We start from the raw sequence: 21460 nt of genomic DNA, 5'->3' as shown, positions 1-21460 counted from the left end.
AGCATGACAGAAGCTTGTGTGAGAACAAGCAACAGCCGGCATTTTTCCTTCGCCTGAGTGCCTCCCACGTAAATTATTCGATATTTGATGGCTTACATTTCTTCCCCGCCATAGAAAACCACCACAAGTTTATCAATGCCATCAAAAGTAATATTTTGTTTTTGTTTGTTTTTTGATCACGAAGTACAAAGTAGATGAGGAAAACTAGGATTTCGTGTGTATTCAACGTGCCGCCATTATTGTTTACAATGTGTGGAATGTTGCGCTGTGATTTGTTGAGCGGATTTATTGCATTCTGCAGAGAAGGGGGACTGGCGTTTTGGGAAAAAAGGGAGAAAAGATGACAGAATAACACAGCGGATATTGGATTTTGAATAAAATAAAGAATTTATTTTTTATACTGACCTGATATAATACTGATTTTGGTGGTAACTCGTTTTTTTTTAAATGGCGTTTATCACGTTTTGGAACCAAACTCTTTAAATGTAGCTCATAAGCATCCTGTAAATCCACTATAATAAATAGGGGCGGTTTCCCAGACAGGGATTAGACTAGTCCTAGATAAAAATAAATGTAAGAGCTGTTCAAACTGAAAACAACTTGCACTGACATATCTTAAAATACATCAGTGCCCCTTGTTTTGCCTTAAAATGCACACAAGTAATGTTTTTAGTAAAGCATGTTTGTTAAAACTAATTATATTTTCTAATTAATTTGAGGTCTAGTCCTGGTTTAAAGGAGCATTTCACCCGTAGAAACATTAATCTTTATTGAAAGTGCGTCATATTTGTAGTTGAAATGTAACAAACATTTCGAATTTGGTGCCTATTTGACCAAGAAAAGGGGTGTTTGTAGTCTCACCCCCTCAACAAAGATATGACTTCCTGCTTTCAGTGATGCAAAATGATGATTTTTACATAATTGAAAGAAGGAAGTGCAACACTGAAATCTGTATTTCTCCTGTCTCAGCTGCTACTGAGGAAATTATGCACGACCATTAAAAAATATGACTGGGGTTCTAACGATACAAAGCTTAATGCAAATGGGTGAAGTGTCCCTTTAAGCTAATCCCTGTCCGGGAAACCACCCCATAGGGTTCCCAGACATGCAGAAGCCTAATATACTTTCATTTAAAATGATTTCAGAGACCGTATGTAAACACTGTGCAACATGAGTGGTTCCGTGTGTCCAGTCAGAAGACGGCAGTACCAGAGATGGTGGAGGACTACATGAACGGGTTCAGATCCATCTCGCCTGCCCTGCTGCAGCATGTCGTAAACATGGCCGACGGCAATGGCAATACTGCTCTCCATTACAGTGTGTCCCATTCCAACTTCCACATTGTGAAGAAGCTACTGGAAGCAGGTTAGTATTCAAATGAAGGCTGTTTCTTCCCATTGTGAGTTTATTGGATGTTATTCGACATCGCTATAGTCGCTAACCCTAATACTTTTCATTTTAACAGCACTCAACTGATGTTTATTTCAACCATTACATATCCACATCTAATTAATTGCTATAAGTAGCTCCGATGAAAGCTGCTAAACGCCACCTCCATCGAAAATGAGATTATACTGATTGAATGTTTCAGGACATATTACAGTACTGTATATGTTGATCAAAACTTCTGCTTCAAATCAACTTAAAGGAATAGTTCACGCAAAAATGAAAATTCGATTTTAAAATGATTGTAACCAAACCTCATTTACTTCCATAAGCACTATTCGGACGGCATTAGCTCTCCAAACAATGTTTGAGTTTCAACATGTCCCCCACGACGTTTGTAATTTTATGCACCAATTCGGACGGCTATTCCAGAGATGGGAGTGTCTGTTTCATGCGTTTGGGTGTTGCAGAAGATCACGTGCTCTGGATATACGTGTGTTTGCAATGTTTTATATTTTGCTTTAAATGTAAAATTATAACAGAACATGTAATTTTTTTATTTCATTTTAACAAATCAAAATAACTTCTTATATAAATCCTACTAAAGTAGCCTATGTGTTTTATATAACTGGCTGCTTATAATAAACCCAAAGAAAGTAAGAAATAATGATTAATAACAATTTATTATCTTCATTAATTAACATTACCATTCCGGAGTTGAACAAAATAAGGTTGAGTTTACCTTATACTGATATTACAGTGGCCAGTCTTAAAAGTGTTTGATATTCAGCTCGTCTTAATTTAATTATTTTATTTCGCCGAATGTAAAAAACATCCATATCTGAATGAATGGGACTCAGGAAGTACAATATAAGCGCGTTAGTAAGACCTTACGGCAGACAATGTTGGCCAAAATCGCGTTTTCAAAAGATATTGCGGGCAAACACAGACATTTGCATCCGGACGGGATTAAATTTCTCAGCGGACCTCTGAGTTCGGCGAAAAACAGTAGGTAAATTGCTCTGGAGGTTGTAAGAGAAAAACACAGACAGGGCCGATTTGAACAGGATTAAAAACACAGAGGACCCTGTAAAACTAATCCCGTCCGAATAGGCCTATAGTATAATTTTGTCCTACTATAACAGTGAATGGGGTCCACGAAGGGTTTGGTTACAAACGTTTCTCAAAATATCTTCCTTTGTGTTCATCAGAACAAAGAAATTTATACGGGTTTGTAACAACATGAGAGTAAGTAAATGATGACAAAATTTTCATTTTTGGCTGAACTATCCCTTTAATCTCAGCATCAGGCCATTGAGAAATACCGGTTTGTTGGCAGAATCCAATAAAAGAAAGTCCTCCAAAAGAAAAGCAATGGATGAATGATGGCGTGCATACGTCGGATCAATTGTTGTCGAGCTGCAAAGGTTTTTACCTGGTTAAAAGAGGATTAATGAATATATAAGGATATTGACCAAATTTTTGAGCACTTTATCTTTACTGAGAAAGGACAGTGAAGAGTGAATGGGAGACGTGTAGATTTTTGCCACAAAGCTTGCATGCACTTAGAGGATTTATATTTTTCATATTTCATATTTGTTTAATGCCAAACAATTTACTAAAGTGACATTTGTGAAAATGACATTTCAATTACTGACTAATAATCTTTTCATTGGCATTTAAGTGAAATTACTGAACCTAAAGCTTGATAAAATGCTAATTTACAAGAAAACATCTCAGAAGGTGTTGTATCTGAGCTATGCATATTTTAGGAGGTCATACTTAACGCCTGGTAAACAAAAATATCCTTGACACAATTTCATAGATTTGTATTAAAAGAGTGAACCGAACAAGATTTAAAGAGTCTCAGGGTGAATACCATATTTGACTAGGGCCAGTAAGCAATCACCACTTAGCCTCAGAACAATGTAGCAACCATCTGTCAATATGGAACCAAGTACCAAACATCTACTGTAGCAATGCCTTAGGAACTTTTGGAACCAGGCAGCAACCATCTAGAATACCTTGGCAACCATTAGAATTCCTTGGCAACTAAACAGCCATGTAAAATAGCATTGTCATCAAGTTTAGCATGTGCAAACATCAACCAAGGTAAAAATTTACATGTGGTAGTACTGATATCGGTGTCTCAAACAATTCCTAATGCTAATGACTAATCCTCCAGCTACGACCAGAACCATGCCAATGCTTTCACTCCAAAAAACACCACTGGGCTCAGTGCATAACCTATGATGAGGTGCCTGTACCCCTGACAATAAAAGCCCATTATCGCATGACCTTTGTGTTTCTCCAATACATGACATTCCTGGTGCGGCCCCCATTGTCTCCTTCCATTCTCAGTCCCTCTGGCTATCTTGGCCCTATTGCCAGTCACTGAAGCACTGCTGTGGTGCACCTCTTCTTCTTCAGACTTTGACTTTGAGTCTGAATAGCATGCATGTCCACTCTCTTAAGTTCAAACAACAGAAGGCCTCCCTTTCAAATGCATTTACTACAAGGGTGGGCACAGCATGACCTTTGATTCCCGTTTTTTCTGTTTCTTTACAGATGTCTGCAATGTCAATCAGCAGAACAAGGCGGGCTATACTCCCATCATGCTGGCAGCGCTCGCTGCTGTGGAGGACCCAAAGGACATGAGGGTTGTTGAAGAGCTGTTTAGCAAAGGAGATGTCAATGCTAAAGCCAGCCAGGTCAGATCAGGTGACCTTAAAGATGTAGACCACTTAGAATAGTCCCCTTGGTAACTTTCAATAGCAGGGGACTATTTTCGAGCACTGCGTAATAATATTGCGCCTCCTGCAGCCATGTTACAGCGGCAAAGTCCTTGATTATTACACCAGAATAAGAGTATAGTTCCTAGCTGATATGGTAATAGGCCTAGAAAATTGTAACTTTTAAGTTTCCGTCAGTCTCAGCACGCGATGTAACTACAGAACAGTCAAGTTTTAAATAGGAAAAATATCGAAACTCTTTATTTTTGAGCGCGATGCTAATGGTCTAATTGAATTTAAATTGATTATGCTAAGCTATGCTAAAAGTGGTACCGCCAGACCCGGAGATTTAGGATAGATTTAGGTTGCGTATGTGTGGGTTGGGTCTATCAAAAGAAGGTCAAGATTCTATTGGGGTAGGTGCGTGTTTGTTAAGGTGATTTCAAATATCAACATTGACTTTCAGAGATCATGCACCATGCCTTTAAATATTATTGTGTACCCATACAGTTTCCTAATATTCTGTTACTTAAACTCATTATGTTACAAAACAGTTAAGCACTAGTATTACTTTTTTATAATCAGTGTCTAAGCTGATGTCATTGACCATGTGACTTTAGGCTGGTCAGACGGGTCTGATGCTGGCGGTCAGTCATGGCAGAATGGACATGGTAAGGGCTCTTCTCGCCTGCGGGGCAGATGTCAACATCCAGGATGATGAGGGCTCCACTGCACTCATGTGCGCTAGTGAACACGGCCACGTTGAGATTGTCAAGCTGCTGCTCGCTCAGCCGGGCTGCAACGCCACGCTTAGCGATAATGATGAGTGAACGGATTCAATGTTGATTCATTTTGCATTAATGTTCGATTTAGAATAGATTATTAATCTGCCAAATATTTATTTTGTCAGTATTGTTAATTGATTTAAAGGTGCAGTGTGTAATTTTTAGAAGGATCTCTTGACAGAAATGCAAATATGCTTTATTTTGTTTTTGTGTGATTGTTATGATTTTCATGGGTGCACCACAGTTAGAAAACCATACAGTATTTTTATGTTATGTTGACTCGTTTCTCACAGTGGATACTGTAGTAGTAGTAGTAGTATAATGAAGACTGGATAATGAGTTTTTTTATGTCCCTAGGATGAAAGCAATGCCCTGTCTATTGCTCTGGAAGCTGGACATAAGGACATAGCAGTGTTGTTGTATGCCCATATGAACTTCTCCAAAGCTCAGTCACCAGTAAGTAACCTCATTTATACATTCACATGCATACACAATGCATCCTTTCATATACAATTAGTGCATTATGTTAATAATAAAACTTGATAAACTTTTGTGTTTGGTTAAAGGTGCAGTGTGTAATTTTTAGAAGGATCTCTTGAAAGAAATGCAAAATAATATACAAAACTATATTTTCAGTGGTGTATAAAGACCTTTTTAAAATGAACTGTTGTGTTTTTATAACCTTAAAATGAGACGTTTTTATTTACATACACCGAGGGTCCCCTTACATGGAAGTCGCCATTTTGTGCCGCCATGTTTCTACAGAAGCCCTTAACGGACAAATTTTTTACTAAGTTGTCTCTGACGACGACACATTTGTCCAGTGGTGGCTATCATAGCTTCTTTATGCATTTCAGAAGCGAGGGTTGGGACGTGGACTGAGCCGGTGGTTGCAATTTGCAACCTCACCAATAGATGCTGCTAAAATTTACACACTGAACTATGCAGAAGCTTCTAGGTCCCAACTCCATTAAATTTGTTTTGTAATATAGCTTATGTTGAAGACGAAGGCTTTATGTAATAGCCTATAGATTTAGCAAATCAGTTTGATGTTAATCATTATCTGTTTACAGGGTACTCCTCGACTTGGGAGAAAGACTTCACCCAGTCCTACAAGAAGGGGCAATGTTTGATTAGAGAGCTTCTACCCCACCCTGTCTAAGCTGCTACTTTTTCAGGTTCTACTAGCCTACCATTTTCATCAGCTAGAAACCAAATCAATAGCGAAAGGGCTTTTGAAAACCTCAGCAGATGGACAGTAGGCAGTTTTACTGAGCACTTTTACTGTTGTTATTTTCCTTTCCTTGGCTTTTAGATTATAATACAAATGGACATGCTAGCTAAGAGTCGATACCTTTAAGACCTCAAATCTCTGTACTCACCCTGAATGTATTCAGCAAGTATTCGTTTGCCTGAAATCACCAGCATGTGACAGCACAATGTCAGAGCTAGACAATGACATTATCTGAAACATGCCAATAGAGTTGGCTTACTTCAGATATTGTTTTCACATAAATTTCAAAATGTATAATATATGAAAATATCCATGTATTTTCCCTCCTTTAAGATGTCTAAAGTACATTATCTACAGTCTCTTTCTTTGTTTTATTTTCAAAATAATCAATAATTTATAATTACAAGATGTGGCCAATGTTGCCTGACAATGAGTTTTTATTTTATTTGAACCATGTATATGTTGCCCAATATTTTCAGCCTTTGGAGTTTGTATCTTTTTCAAAATTTGTCAAAATCCTGATGTCCAGTGGGTATTAAAGGTTGAAATACAGATTTTTCAACATGTTATAGCAATTTTCTAGATTGGATATGAATTTTCTCCTTACTTTTATACTTGCTATCTATTTAAAAATCACAGTATTTAGGACATTTCAGAGTTGATTTGTAACATGAAGTTATATATTTACCAATTAAAAGTTTTTATTGCAAATAATTGTATGTTTGTATATATTGTATGTTTGCAAAATTTGGATGCAATAGGTTTGGCCTGCCCTAAGTTATGTAATAAGCTATTATGTGTTATATCTAATGTGGCATCTTATACAGTATAGTCACAATTGGAATAACTGCGTTCAACTCAACCGGCTATAATAAAGTACTAAAATGACATGGCTTGTGCCCGGTTCTTCAGTTTCAAGGGGCTGAGTTTCTATATGTAATCTGTACAATGTCTCCCTCTATTGGACAAAATGGTTACATCCACCTTTGTCAGTTTTTGGCATTGGTTGCATCATCTCCAATCTGTTAAGACACCTTTCTTAAAAAGGAAATAATTGGAGCTCACTTAGTTACTATCCAGTATTTTTTTACAAAAATGATTTTTTTTTGGCATAAACATATAAGCAACATCAAAGATGTACCAAAAAGACCTTTACGGAACTTGCAAGGAGCAATAGCTATAAATATCATCAACTCTTGACTTAAAATTAATGTTTGGGGTCCTGACAGATGCTGCTATGAAACTGGACTTTTTTTAGATGGACTTTTTAATTAAATTACAAAAATATATATATAGTAATGAAAATGTATTACAATGTGGAACAGTCAGACTTAATACTTTACAATATGAAATACTTTGATCAAACAGAAGTGTTCATTATTAGGCCTTGCATGTGTATAAAGTGTCCTTTAACTCTCATAAGCCCCTATTTTCCTGTATACGTTAAGAGTTCCTTGGGGGTAAAAATGACCTCAGAGATTAAAGGAGTGATTACAAAAAATATATAAATTTTTAATGATATAAATAATATATCTTTTTTTGTTTACTTCCTAACTATACATTAATGCTGTGTTTTGGGAGATACGAAGTACTTTTGTACCTGTTTACCACTCAATTCCTCAACTACTTTATTTAAATTGTTTTTAGATATTGAGATGGTATGTGTTGAATTTGGCCTTTTGGTGTTTAGAAAAAAAAAAACAAGAATTACAGTTTAGGAAATAAATCATTTTGACCATTGCCCATAGAGACTCATTCATTTTACTGAATGTGGCAAACTGCTCAACATCACTACTTTAGTGATACATTTTGTGAATTTATGTTTATATAAACATTAGAAAGGACATTAAAAATAAAAATTATTTCAAATAGCAGAATTTTTTGTAGTTTTTGATGCATTTTGAAATGTCTGTTTTTACAAAATGCCACAGAAATTTGACTGAATGTAAGTGTGTGTGTGTGTGTTTGTGTTTTTTTGTGTGTGTAAGTCTTACTGTATGTTTGTATGTGCGCTTGTGTGTGTGTGTGTGTGTGTGTGTGTGTGTGTGTGTGTTTGCGCGCACACACCTGTGTGAGCATTTTACATTTTTGTTTTGCATCTGTGGCTGTTTCTTGACAAATTCTGTTAAAAAATACTCTCTGTGGCAGTCATACCTTTGTGTGTGTGTGTGTGTGTGTGTGTGTGTGTGTGTGATTGAGCATGTCTTTTCTATATTGCATTTGTGCTCTAGTACCAGGCCTACCTTTCTGTATTAAAATTTTCAGATGTATTCTGGATGCATTGATTTTTTTTGACAACTAAAAGGAAAACTTTTTTTTTGCATTTCCCATTCATTTCAATTGGGGTCATTTTTACCCCCAAAGGGCCTCTTTTGGTAATTTTTTTTCAAGCCCAGTTTTTTTATATGAATCTTGACAGATAATCTGGAAAAATCACAAAGTCTTATTCCACTGAGATGAAGGGAACCATGTTTTTAAACTAAAGAAAAGTGGCTTGGGGGTAAAATTGACCCTAAGGGACTTATTGGGGTTAAAAATAACTCAAAATGTTTATTGATCTTTGGTTAATTCTTAATTTCTAGTGTCCATGCCCACAGTCCATTTATCTAGTCACTGTTGGAAAAGGGTCAGATATGGCGAAGATGCTGAAAAGCAAAAAATAGAGGATTTTTCTATAGACAAACAAGTGACTCATAAATAACTATTAAAAACAGTCTTTGATGAAATTATACAGTTCTATTAGTCCGACAGGGTTCACAACACAAAGTAGTATCTTATTTTTCGTCTAATAATTTATTTATTTATTTATTAATGCTTAAATAATTTTCTATAACTCGTTCTTAGTATATCTCTCTGAAATTAATTAATACCTACATTTATAAATCTGTATGTTTGTAAACTATTCTCTGATATCATCATATCATGAGAAGTAGTGAGTGAGTTGCTCTCTGCAGAGACTGAACATCAGCTCCCACGCGCGCCGGAATGTCCCTCGCGCCAAAATGTGCCTGCAAATGATCTTGTATCAAACCTCGGAACCTCTCCCTCACCTTGTAACCACCTTATAATCAGCTGGCCTGATAGCCAGGCTCTAAACAAAAGCCTTCCCGCTTTCCACAGAGTTCATCACTGTCTTCTGTCATAATGAGTGAGGAAGAGAGTAACGGCGCCTCCCGGACGGGCAGGAAAATGGCTCGGATGCCCAAGTGTTCTCGCTGCAGGAATCACGGGTTCGTGTCGCCGCTGAAAGGACACAAGCGCTTCTGTAATTGGAAGGATTGCCAGTGTCAGAAATGTAGACTTATTGCGGAAAGACAGCGGGTCATGGCTGCCCAGGTAACTTATACCACTGCTCCACCTAACTTACCCTGGCGAAAAGCACCTGATTTACAATTATTAAGTAGTAGTTTTAATTTGTTTGTTTTTAGTCACTTTGATTTTATCTTCTGATCTGGTGGCACGTTGTGCTTGTTTTTAATGTGTTTTATAAACGAATCTGCGATGACCTACAACCCCTCACCCCCAACGGACATCGCGCACGTTTTTCAGTCGTAGTGGAGTTTACAAACAATTGTATTTGTATTGCTACATTTGCAAAATACATTTATGGTAAAGTAAAATATTTATATTACTAGATACGTGTGGGAGATACAATGTAAAACGGTAACGTACGGTTTGCGACTGTTTCAGCTAGCTGCAATTTGGCGCTAAAATCCTCACAAATAAAACACATCATATCATTTAATTTTAATCTGCTTTGTTAAAATATTTTTTTTCTTCTAAAAATGTAAGTTGAATTAAATGCTTCGGACTTGTGTTGTTTTTATGACACTGCCTATGAGCTCAACGTTGTCCGTGCTAGTTTCAGGCCTAGAGTTTACTCTGTATTTGCTGTGTTAGGTGGCTTTACGAAGGCAGCAGGCCCAGGAGGAAGAGTTGGGCATCTGCAATCCAGTTAACCTGTCTGGTTCTGACCCTCTGGTAAAGAACGAGCCAGTAGTTGATTATGTGTTTAGTGTTGGCACAAGACCTCCATCACCCACCACCACAAGTGCTCCCTCCTCTCCCACTGTCCCAGGTGAGGAAATTAATTTAATATTTTTAAATTGTATAGATTTACCATTTTATATTACGTTTTATATATAATTACGTGGCACTGCATGTATAGGAACAAAAATAAAGTGATTCTAATGTTTATTGTTGTATTTTATGATTTATAGTACTATCCTTACGTCTTAAAAGTAATACTGCTTAACACATGCAGGTCAAGGATAATTGGCAATGTTGTAATGATATTGGCATAACATACAGTCAGGGCTCAATGCATATAATTTTTTATACTGGCCTAGTCGGGCCAGTGGTTCAGGGTTTTACTTGCCCTGCCAAAATGTTCACTGGCCCCACCAAAAAAGATTTTAGTGTCACATATTTAAAATAATAATTCAAAAGTAAAATATAGTCAAGTGTAAATATACATGTTATTAATCATTTGAAACAGTGTTAGTAATATGCTTTGTTGATGTCTTTCAATGCGCTTCAAATTTTCTTCGTTCATACGTTTTGCCATTAAGTTCAGTGGATCAGATAAAGGGTTATCAGCAACCCTTTTGACACCGTGCAAGCTATGTGTTGTCGGCTTTTTGCTTGTTCCAACGAAAAAGACTCCCAACTTGTCTGCTTTACCTGGAAACTGACGGCAAACTGTAAAAAACATCACATTGTCCCTTTCATGGTGTTTTTCCCAAGTTAAAGGGACACTTCACCCATTTGCATTAAGCGTTGTATAGTTAGAGACCCAGTCATGTTTTTGAATGGTCATGCATCATTCCCTCTGTTTCCCCTGAGACAGGAGAAATACAGATTTCAGTGAGGCTGTTTACACTTGGCATTAACATGCGTTTTCATCGATCGGATCACAAGTGGACGACGTTAATGCCAGGTGTAAACGGTGTTCAAAAAGTTTTGAGCTCGTCCACTTCCAACCACTTTCAACCACATCCAGAGGTAGTCGAAACCACTTTCGATCGGATCGGTTTTGTAGTTGCGGAACGCACATGTGGTTGAATGTGTTCAACAACCAATAAGGTAGGAGAAACCTCATGACATTCCTGAGAAGTTAACATTCTCAACACTTAAAATCTGTCTTGATGGTTACATTGAATAAGAATACATATTACAGACAAACGGCCAAAGGGAGAAAATATATTTTAGTGACTGAGGGCGAAGCACTGGCCCAATCGGGCAAGTGACAATATGGTTTACTGGCCCGATTGGCCCGGGCAGTCCTTTATGTTAAGCCCTGTACAGTATACAGTACCCATAACAATTGAGTTCTCAGACCAGTGTGTCAAAGGCTATATCTCAGTTGCTGTAAAGTTTTAAATGGATAGTTCACCAAAAAATGAAAATTCTGTCATAATTGTCTAATCCTCATGTTGTTTTAAACATGTATGAATAATTTTTTTCTAATAAACACAAAAGATAATTTGATAAATGATTGTAAGCACACAGCTGATTGTAATCATTGACTTCCATAGTAGGAAAACAAATATTATGAAGGTATTGTGATAAATAATGAAGAAGATATTTAAAAAATATCTTGTATATATTGTGGTAAGCACATAGTTGATGGTACTCATTGCATTCCATCGTTTGTTTTTCCTACTATGGAAGTCAATGGTCACAATCAGCTGTGTGCTTACCATCATTTATCAAAATATCTTCTTTTGTGTTCATCAGAAAATAGAAATTCATACAGGTATAGAACAACATGAGGATGAGAAAATGATGACAGAATTTTCATTTTTGGGTGAACTGTCCCTTTAAGTGAAAAGTCCAATTACACAAATGACTATTTTTAGTATTAGTGGTTGGCTATGTTGGAATCAAACACCTAGTTCAACCGGTTTTTGTAAATGCCTCTTAACAAAAATCTGAATGATCATAGTTTTGTACAGGAAAGCTGTTTGGTAAAACCATGAAAATCCTCACTGGTATATATGAAGAGTTTGGTTCCAAAACGCAATAAATTTATTTTGACTAATTTCGGTAAAAATGTGTTTTCTATACCAAGAAAGTGACAAGATGAAATCCACTTTTTTTCTGTTACAAACTTTCACATAGCATCTTTAGGTTATAATAACATTACAAATTCAAATCCATAATTTGATTTTCAAAGATTTATTATAAAAAATAATATTTTTTTCCACAAAATGCAATAAATCCATGACAAGTTTTTTTTCCAAAATGCTATAAATCTATTGAATCAATATATAAATGTGCATTCATCTTTGCCATGTGATACTCATTTAGTTGACTAGTGGTATCCACTGATTAAAAAAATATACATTAATGGCATTAATCAAAACACTTACTTAGTCATATTAAGTACACTGTCATTGCGGCGCTTATACTTGACGTCGTCGCTGAACTTTTTGACCGCGATCAGCTGTAAAATGTTTGGTCCTGCTCGATTTTCGTTGGCTTTGTGTAAAATAAAAGTTTTTATAAGATTCCCTGGGGTCAATGTGTTAGCACGAGAGAGCTTGATGCTGTCGGGGGAACAAGCAACCGGCATTTTCCGTCTCCCGAGTGCTTCTCACGTAAATGTTGATGGCTTACGTTTCTTTCTCGTCACAGAAAACATCACAGGTTTATCAATGCTATTAAAGTATTATTTTACTAGGATTCTGAGTACACAACGCACCACCATTGTTTGTTTACATTGTGTGGAATGGTGCACTGTAATTTCTGCATTGGATTTATTTCGTTCTGTAGAAAAGGAGGAGTTGCGATTATCGCGTTTAGGGAAAAAGGGAGAAACGATTACAGAATAACATGGCGGATATTGTATTTTGCGTAAAATTAAGAATTTACATTTAAATACTGACCTGATAAGACACTGATTTTGGCAGTAACTCGTTTTTTTTTTTTTTAAAGGCGTTTATCGCTTTTTGGAACCAGACTCTTCATATATACCTGCAAGGGTCAACTATATCATGAATGTATATGTTAATTTAAACGCTGTTCTCAGGGCAGGAGTGTTTTCAAAAATGTCAAGTTGGGGCTGGTCAGTGTTGTCACATGTTGTATAATTTAATTGCAAATATGTTTCAAATATTAGCTTTTTTAGGTTACCATAGCTTATAGTGTGACAAAATACCCTGTCATAGGGGTATGCTTTATATTAAAGTGATAAGTCACCCAAAAAATAAGTGTGTGTCATAATTTACTCACCCTCATGTTGTTACAAACCTGTATATATTTTTTTGTTCTGCTGAACACGAAGGAGGATATTATCCTATTTACTATAGGAAAAATACTACTATGGAAGTCAATGGTGCTCAAAAACGGTTTGTTTAAAAAAATAACTTTCTTTATGTTAAGCAGAACAAATAAATTAATATAAGGTTGTAACAACATGAGGGTAAGTAAATGATGACAGAATATTCATGTTTGGGTGCATTTTTTATGCATCTTTGCAAGAAGTAACACATTATTTTTATTACATTGTTATTGTAAAATATCAGCGTGCGAAACTGATTACTTCAGTTAGTTGATTATTGAAATCGAATTGTGTAGCAAACAAGCATGTTTAATACTTAACCTCCAATATTTTCCATTCTTATAATTTGCTCCCTTAATTAAATAAAAGTTGACTTTTGCTTTCCGGGAAGGTTTCAAGAATTAGATACATTTTATGAGATAATAAATCAAACTATTCATAACTCTAAAAAAAGAATAAAGGAACCCTGACCTTGGACATCTTGTACCCATCCCATGACTCTCCATCCTTCCAGCCCCCTCAGACCACAGAATACAATCAGGCACAAAACTGGCACATCTTTACATGATTTCATGTGTTCGATCAGCGGGAGAGACGTTGTGTTCCCTGTGCTCCGATAGGATTAAGCAAGGAGTTGAATACCAAACAGGTCAAGGCTACTTACGGTCTATAATTGTTCTCAGTACCTTCTTTGGTTGCTGACAGATGAAGCACTGGTGGTATTTGAATATTTTCATTAGAGATTAACTGAAAATAGGCACATGGCATACAGTTGAACTCATCTTGACTTCTCTAGACATAATAACAAAACTTGTCATGGACAGTGTTTTTGTGGCTCTGTGCCATTATTTTAATGCACCTGATATCACATGGTTGCTTTTGATGTGATATAAGAAAGCTTACAACAGTAGGGGGCACAAACTAACTGTAACGGAGCTACTTTACATACAAGGTCAAGCAATCTGAGCTTTCTGTCTTTTTCTCTTACAGTGAGAAGATGATCTTCTGTGAATTTGTGAAAGTTTTGATGCGTTTTGGTTAAGATATTGAACAAAGAGTGTTTTGGAGGCATAAAAGTAAATTTTTTCATCCTATATTTTTCTCAATTTCTGAGTTGGGTGTGTAGGTCACCAAATCCAACCTTATGTTATTTTAATCACTGTCTTGTTACACTCTAAAAACAAACGGTGCTATATAGCACCATAAGTGGTTCTTTGCTCGTAATCATAGAAGAACCATTTTTAGTGCAATATAGCACCGGTGAAGCACCCGTGTAGAACCATATAGTGCTATGTAGAACCATATGTGGTGCTATATGGCCCCTATATGGTTCTACACTGGTGCTTTATGGGTGCTTCACCGGTGCTATATGGCACTAAAAATGGTTCTTCTATGATTACGAGCAAAGAACCACTTTTGGTGCTATATAGCACCGTTTGTTTTTAGAGTGTAGTTGAAACATAACAGGTTTTATAAATAAGCCTCAACTATACATTGATGATAACTGTTAATACAATATCAGGGGAAATAACTGACAATTATGTTTTTTGTTTGTCTTATTTGTGCAGCCCTTTCAAAAAAATCTATTTATATGCATTGATGAAGGATCATGGATGGGTTAATGTGTAGGCAGATATATAAACAATATACGCCTTTAGTATATAGACAGAATTGTATTAAATGATTTGTGTTTAAACCAAATTTTCAGAGGTGTTACTGTTTCATTACAATTAATCCTATTTTTGGTTGTCATGTCAGTCTAATCTAAAATGTGCTGGAAACATTTATAGTAGGAATTTTTGGAACTTCTGTTTTTAGATTAAGTAACTCTTTTATTGTGTTGCTGTCTATTCTTTGTGTTATTATTACAATTAAGTATTGTGCTTATTTCAAACAAGAGCATAAGACAAAACTGAGTTGTCTTTTTAATATTTCAGGATGTCGTTCCATGCCTGCAGCGACCAGCAGAGGGCACACTGAAGGCACATCTGACCTGATGGTTGATCCGACCTATTACAACCTGTACCAGCCCTCACGCTACTCCTCCTACTACAGCAATCTGTACAACTATCAGCAATACCAGGTAAATATGCCCTCACATGTCATGTGCAGACAGCTGAGCTGCTCTTATGCATGGGCTATAAATTAATGTCATAAACCAAACCACATAGAATAGGTGCATGCAGAATTCAGCTCCGAGCTCCATAAATTTCTGCAGAAATCAATGCCCATGTAGTTCTGCACTGCAAAAAATGATGTGTTAATTTTTTATACATTAACATTGCATGTGTGTCATGCAATTTAAGGCGTTATTTCATGTTAAAATAAATGAAAGGGACAACACAAGTTGTGTTAAATACAGTGATGGGAGTAACGCGTTACAATGAATTCCATTACTGTAATTCTACTACTTTTAGCGGTAATTAACATGTAACAAAGTATTTTTTTTATCAAGTAATGCAGTTACAATTAGTGAAATTTAAATGAGTTGGTTACTCACGTTACTCTATTTTGTGATAAATGAACACTTGCAGACAGGACATTTCTGATCTAGTATCACAGGACGTGGTGGGCGGCACGATGAATAATAACACAGAAGGTGTGTTAGTTCAGGGATAACACATTAAATGTGTCGTACATACATATTATGGCTAATTTAAATAGTGATAGCTAAAAGTAACATGATAACAGTGCTTATATAACAACTAAATGCATTTTTTAGATTCAAAAACATGTAAAAATGTAAAACCTCCTTGGATTTTTCACAATTTTTTAAATTATAAAGCACGTTGCATAACAGTAAGTATCCAAAAACATGATTGTAGAAAAGATAATGTTCCTACTTGTAAAGTTTGATACAAGATAACCGGAAAACAAATGACAATGTTGACTAAAACCTCCATCCAGGAACAAAGACTCAAAGAAAATTTATTTTGAATGAATCCCTTGACCCAAAACTCATCCCCCTCTCTGGTCAACCATTTAGACCTAGAGTATACCTCACACGAGCACACATCCGTGTGAACGCCAGCATAAGGCGCACACCTCCACTCTCATCCACTCTGCGTCCCATGTAGCCCAGGCCGCGGTAATAAGGTGATTAAGTGTCTTGCTGCAGTGTTGATAGGGGTTGCTGTCATTGGACCCGGCTGGTTTGTTGAAGTTGGCAGTGCGTGGTGAGCTGCTGTACTGGGTGTACAGTGATAATACCTGTGCCATCGTTCCAAGCCACTGGGCGAACACAGCAGGAAGGTGTGGAGCTTTCATGCCATGCTACACCTCTTACATGCTGTTTACATTTCCCTGCTCCCTCCAGCCGGAACCGCAACTAATTCTGTCATTGGAGGTTCTCTAACCCTTATCAAGTTTGTACATTTATCCCATGATTCCCATAGGATTAACAAGAACAGAAAAGACAAGTTTGATTAAACTTTATCTTTTTATAGTGGCCAAATAAGTTTTAAGGTTAAATAAATAAAGGTTGTAGAGTAAGCATAAATTAACATTGTGATATTTCAGTTTCAAACCTATAACAAAAGTCAACAACAAAAATTGCGTTGGTGTGTTTATCCTGCAAAAAGAAAACAAAAGCACACACATTGACCTAAAATACAGTACTGTGCAAAAGTCTTAGGCCACCATGCAAGAATTAGATTTACTGTTTTTGCAATGTTATAGTGATATAATTGTTACTTAGTCTCTTTAATAGAAAACATCCAGAAAATACAGGGAATGTGTATATAGTATTAAAAAGAAAATGCAGGATCTCTTAAACCTAATTAAAATTAAATCCTAATTTATAATTTTAAAGAAATGTTTGTTTTTACTTCATTCTGCTCAAAAACACTAAGGATGTATTTAGTGCCAAGAGAGGTCACACTAAACACCGTCAATGCCTAAAGAAGACATTTAGTCTTGAAATGTAAATTAATTATTTTTTGTACATATTTCCTGTATTTTCTGTTTGTATCTTAATAAAATAGATTGAAAAATAAATATCGATGGACATTAAAACTTCTAAAACAACAAGTCTGATGGTGGTGGCCTAACCGTGGGTTCACACCAGCTGCGTTTGAGGCGTCAAATTTACTGCCTGAACATTTTGAGTTTACTCGCTTCATTCAAGCATGAAATTCTACTCATCGAGACATTCACACGGAAATTTGCGTCATGGGAGGGGCTTCTGCGACTCTGCTCGCATCCTGCAATCACGTCACTTTTAGAGCAAGCTCCTGATTGGTTAACGCGATGCGTTCAAATTTTTCAACTCGTGCTTGCCGCGGCAACGCTCAATTCACGCCATTCACGCAAGCTACACATGCGGATAAAGCGGAATCGCGTCTACCGCGCCGTGCTAAACGCCTCATTCGCGCTGCGAGACCTCCAGATGCGCGTCAAAGCGTCTTTACACGACTTCACATTGAAATCACTTGACGCCTCTACCGCGGCTGGTGTAAACACAGACTTTTGCACAGTACTGTAGGTGCTCGACTAAAAATCTTATCAGAAAAGTGAAAGTAAGGTCGGCTCACCAAATATACAAAAATATAGAAAATGTTTTAATTAATAAAAGACTTTAAAGACACACTGTTGTGTGACGTTTTGAGGACGCAGGCATGTCATCAGACGATTCTTCATTGTTTGTGTACTTTATACGGCATAAATGTGTACATAAATTGTAAATTGTTAGATAAATTAAGTAAATAGTAAGGCCTAATTTTTGCTTGACAAGCATGCTGTCGATGTTTTTTTTTCTTTCAGAATGATCATATACATATTGTACAAAAAATTTTACACGGTCAGTGTCACAAATTTATTTTTATTATTATTATTTACATACACTCTAAAAAAACTGTTATTTTCAACCCAGCGTTGGGTCAAAAAAAGGGATGAGCCCATCTGTTGGTTTAAATTAACCCAGGAAAGGTTGACCCAACAATGAGTTAAGACAACCCAGCATTTTGGATTGAAACAACACAGCATAGGTTGACCCAACGCTGGGTTGAAAATAAGCATTTTTAGCATTTTCGATGTGTGTAGGAATAAATATCGCAGAATATTTATATGATATATTATTAATATTTATAAATATATATTATGTTCTACGCAAAGTTTTTTTTATTTTCAGAATCCTAAAACTTGTGTTTAAGTGTTTATTATCAGAATATACTTGGTATGTGAAAAATTTCAAATGTTCAGTATCATGGCAAATGTTTTGACCCTGTATAAAATCGGATAGGATAAAAGGAATTGGATAATAGAAGTTATGGCACTGGTTTTCCGTTGATGTGTCTGAAGCACGTTGGCTTTGTCAATTTAGCATATTTAAACTGTATAGTTAACTAATTTATAATCAGATTTAATGCAAAGTAATCAGCTTCCACATGAGTCTGGTACATACCATGCAAGATTGAGACTTGGGTACAGAATCTGTCTTGGCAGCAGTGTGGACACTATCTAAATCAGCCTGTGTTACACATACAGTATATGAAGATCTCTGTTAGAAGATATCAAATTGGACAGCATGAAATTGAGGGCATCCTCAAAGTCATGGCCCGTTCAACTTTGATATAGCATGATCTCATCGCAACAGTTTTACAAGCTTATTAATCAGCCGGGGCCCACTGACATGAGACAGAATCTTCATACGACTTTAATATGGAGATTAGCCTGTGTATACAGAGACTTTGATTTATACTGTAAAGTATCCTGATTGTATCAAACCTGATCTACTCATGTGTGAAGTAAATTAAATCTATATTTCTCCAGGGACTCATTTCTGAGTGTTATATACACATGAGCAGGATGGGGCCATATTTCAGAATATTTGTGCACTTGGGACCCTGATGGCGACATATTGCTCCAGGGTCACCGCCTCCATCTCTTCACTGTGTCCCAGGGTTTGAATTGCAAAGGTTAATGATATTGCTCATATCAAAATAGGGCTATACTGTTTAAGCACAGCTCGGTAGAGGGGGAGGGAACTCAGATTGCTTCATTTGACCATTTAAAAGACAAGCTTTCTTATGATTGTTTGTAGTATGCTTTGCTCAAAACAGAGCCGAATCGAAAATAAAACTTTATTGTATTAGTTTAATTAACATTCTTGTCATCATCAGCTATTGAATACTTTTAGTTGTGTATTAGGAAAGTTGATGTAATATTTAGTAGTAGCAAGCATTTTGTTTGCGTGTGGGCCAGTGATGTGATGCATCATTATTATGTTTGTGTAAAAATACTTTTTACATTGAACAGTATGTTTAAAAACATATTTTATATTTGTAACAATAACGCAACGATGAAGTACTGTACTTGAAATGTGTCCATATACACTCACCTAAAGGATTATTAGGAACACCATACTAATACTGTGTTTGACCCCCTTTCGCCTTCAGAACTGCCTTAATTTTACATGTCATTGATTCAACAAGGTGCTGAAAGCATTCTTTAGAAATGTTGGCCCATACTGATAGGATAGCATCTTGCAGTTGATGGAGATTTGTGGGATGCACATCCAGCGAACGTTCCACCACATCCCAAAGATGCTCTATTGGGTTGAGATCTGGTGACTGTGGGGGCCATTTTAGTACAGTGAAGTCATTGTCATGTTCAAGAAACCAATTTGAAATTATTCGAGCTTTGTGACATGGTGCATTATCCTGCTGGAAGTAGCCATCAGAGGATGGGTACATAATGGTCATAAAGGAATGGACATGGTCAGAAACAATGCTCAAGCAGGCCGTGGCATTTAAACAATTGGCACTAAGGGGCCTAAAGTGTGCCAAGAAAACATCCCCCACACCATTACACCATTGCATTAATGAAAAATTGAACAGGTGTTCCTAATAATCCTTTAGGTGAGTGTATTCTGTATGTAGAATATCATGCATTATTATTTTAAACTGCAAATAATTAATGTAACAATTTAAACTACATGTATTTGTAATTTATTACAGTACCCATTTACTCTTAATTTCTATGTAAAGTACAAGTTACAATCAAAAAGTAGCTAACTACATTAAAGTCAGTGAACAATTTATTTATGAATGCATTTTAAAACTGAATCTAACGAAGAGACAGCATAATAGTGGACCCCATTCACTTCCATTGTAGGAAAAAAGAATACCATGAAAGTAAATGGGGTCCTTGAACGGTTTGTTAACAAACATTTCCTTAAATATCTTCCTTTGCGTTCATCAGAACAAAGAAATGTACACAGGTTTGTAGCATAATGAAAGTTAGTACATGTTGACAGAATTTTCATTTTTGGGTGAACTATCCCTTTAATGACAAGCAGCAGGATTTAACTAATTATTTTTCTTTAAGAAGTTTTGTGGTTCTTGTGTCAACAAACAAATTCACTAAAACGAATCAGATATAGGAATACTTGGTTAAATTTGGTGTAAATCTGTGTACAAGATAAAATGTGATAAAAATAGAGTGATGATATATTATGTCATGTTTGTTGAACAAAGAATGTAGTTAGTGGAGTAGCTTCAATTTTTTAGTTAGTTTTAATAATCCTTAGCACCAGAGGAAGAATTGTATTCAGTCTTGAGAACAGTCTGAACATTGCCTGTTCACTCAGCTTTCCATCACTGCTCCTTCACTTCTATTGGGGTTTGTTTGATCAGGAGGTAATAGGGCTAGGTGATGCTCCTCCTCATCTGGCCTTTATCTCAGTGTGTCCATCTCCCGCCCTCTACCACCTCTAGCGAGTGGAGCTCCGCTGCACTGCAGGTGGAGAATGAAAATATGAGGGTGGCGTAGAGGATCCAGACAACTGATGGTGCCAGATAAGCTCACTCAGGGAGGTAAGGGAGCCCAGCCAGCCCTTATTAATAAGGCTGCTCCGGATCTAACACTGCTGAGGTGGCACAAAGCTAAAACGTCTTTTTCATAAAGACTGAGATAATTTTTTGTGAGCAGTTAGAATTCATCTGGATACTGTGTTTCAGGAGTTTGCAGCAGGCACTGCAGTGTTACCAGATTTTTGTCTGGAATGTTCATACCTATAGAGATAGAGATCATAGGGAAT

General features: G+C 36.5%; 2 protein-coding genes across 5 annotated transcripts in view; both read left to right on the top strand.

Annotated features, from left to right (window-relative positions):
- The window catches only part of kank1a (KN motif and ankyrin repeat domains 1a), a 76671-nt gene extending 69644 nt beyond the window's left edge, over positions 1–7027 (top strand). For all 4 annotated transcript variants that reach the window (XM_073860854.1, XM_073860851.1, XM_073860853.1 and 1 more), the window contains 5 exons: positions 1146–1365; positions 3955–4097; positions 4739–4944; positions 5266–5359; positions 5977–7027. In XM_073860854.1, coding sequence (XP_073716955.1) covers positions 1146–1365; positions 3955–4097; positions 4739–4944; positions 5266–5359; positions 5977–6036 — 723 coding nt within the window. In that variant the 3' untranslated portion in view covers positions 6037–7027. The remainder of the gene's footprint in view (positions 1–1145; positions 1366–3954; positions 4098–4738; positions 4945–5265; positions 5360–5976) is intronic.
- A 2057-nt stretch (positions 7028–9084) lies between these two features.
- The window catches only part of dmrt1 (doublesex and mab-3 related transcription factor 1), a 39350-nt gene continuing 26974 nt past the window's right edge, over positions 9085–21460 (top strand). Inside the window, 3 exon segments of the mRNA XM_055200109.2 lie at positions 9085–9473; positions 10038–10215; positions 15360–15505. Coding sequence (XP_055056084.2) covers positions 9282–9473; positions 10038–10215; positions 15360–15505 — 516 coding nt within the window. The 5' untranslated portion in view covers positions 9085–9281.

This window comes from Misgurnus anguillicaudatus, chromosome 22, assembly GCF_027580225.2.
Source record: "Misgurnus anguillicaudatus chromosome 22, ASM2758022v2, whole genome shotgun sequence".
In the NCBI taxonomy this organism is placed as follows: domain Eukaryota; kingdom Metazoa; phylum Chordata; class Actinopteri; order Cypriniformes; family Cobitidae; genus Misgurnus; species Misgurnus anguillicaudatus.
Note: the sequence above shows the minus strand (reverse complement) of the source record. Positions and strands in the feature narration are given on the sequence as shown.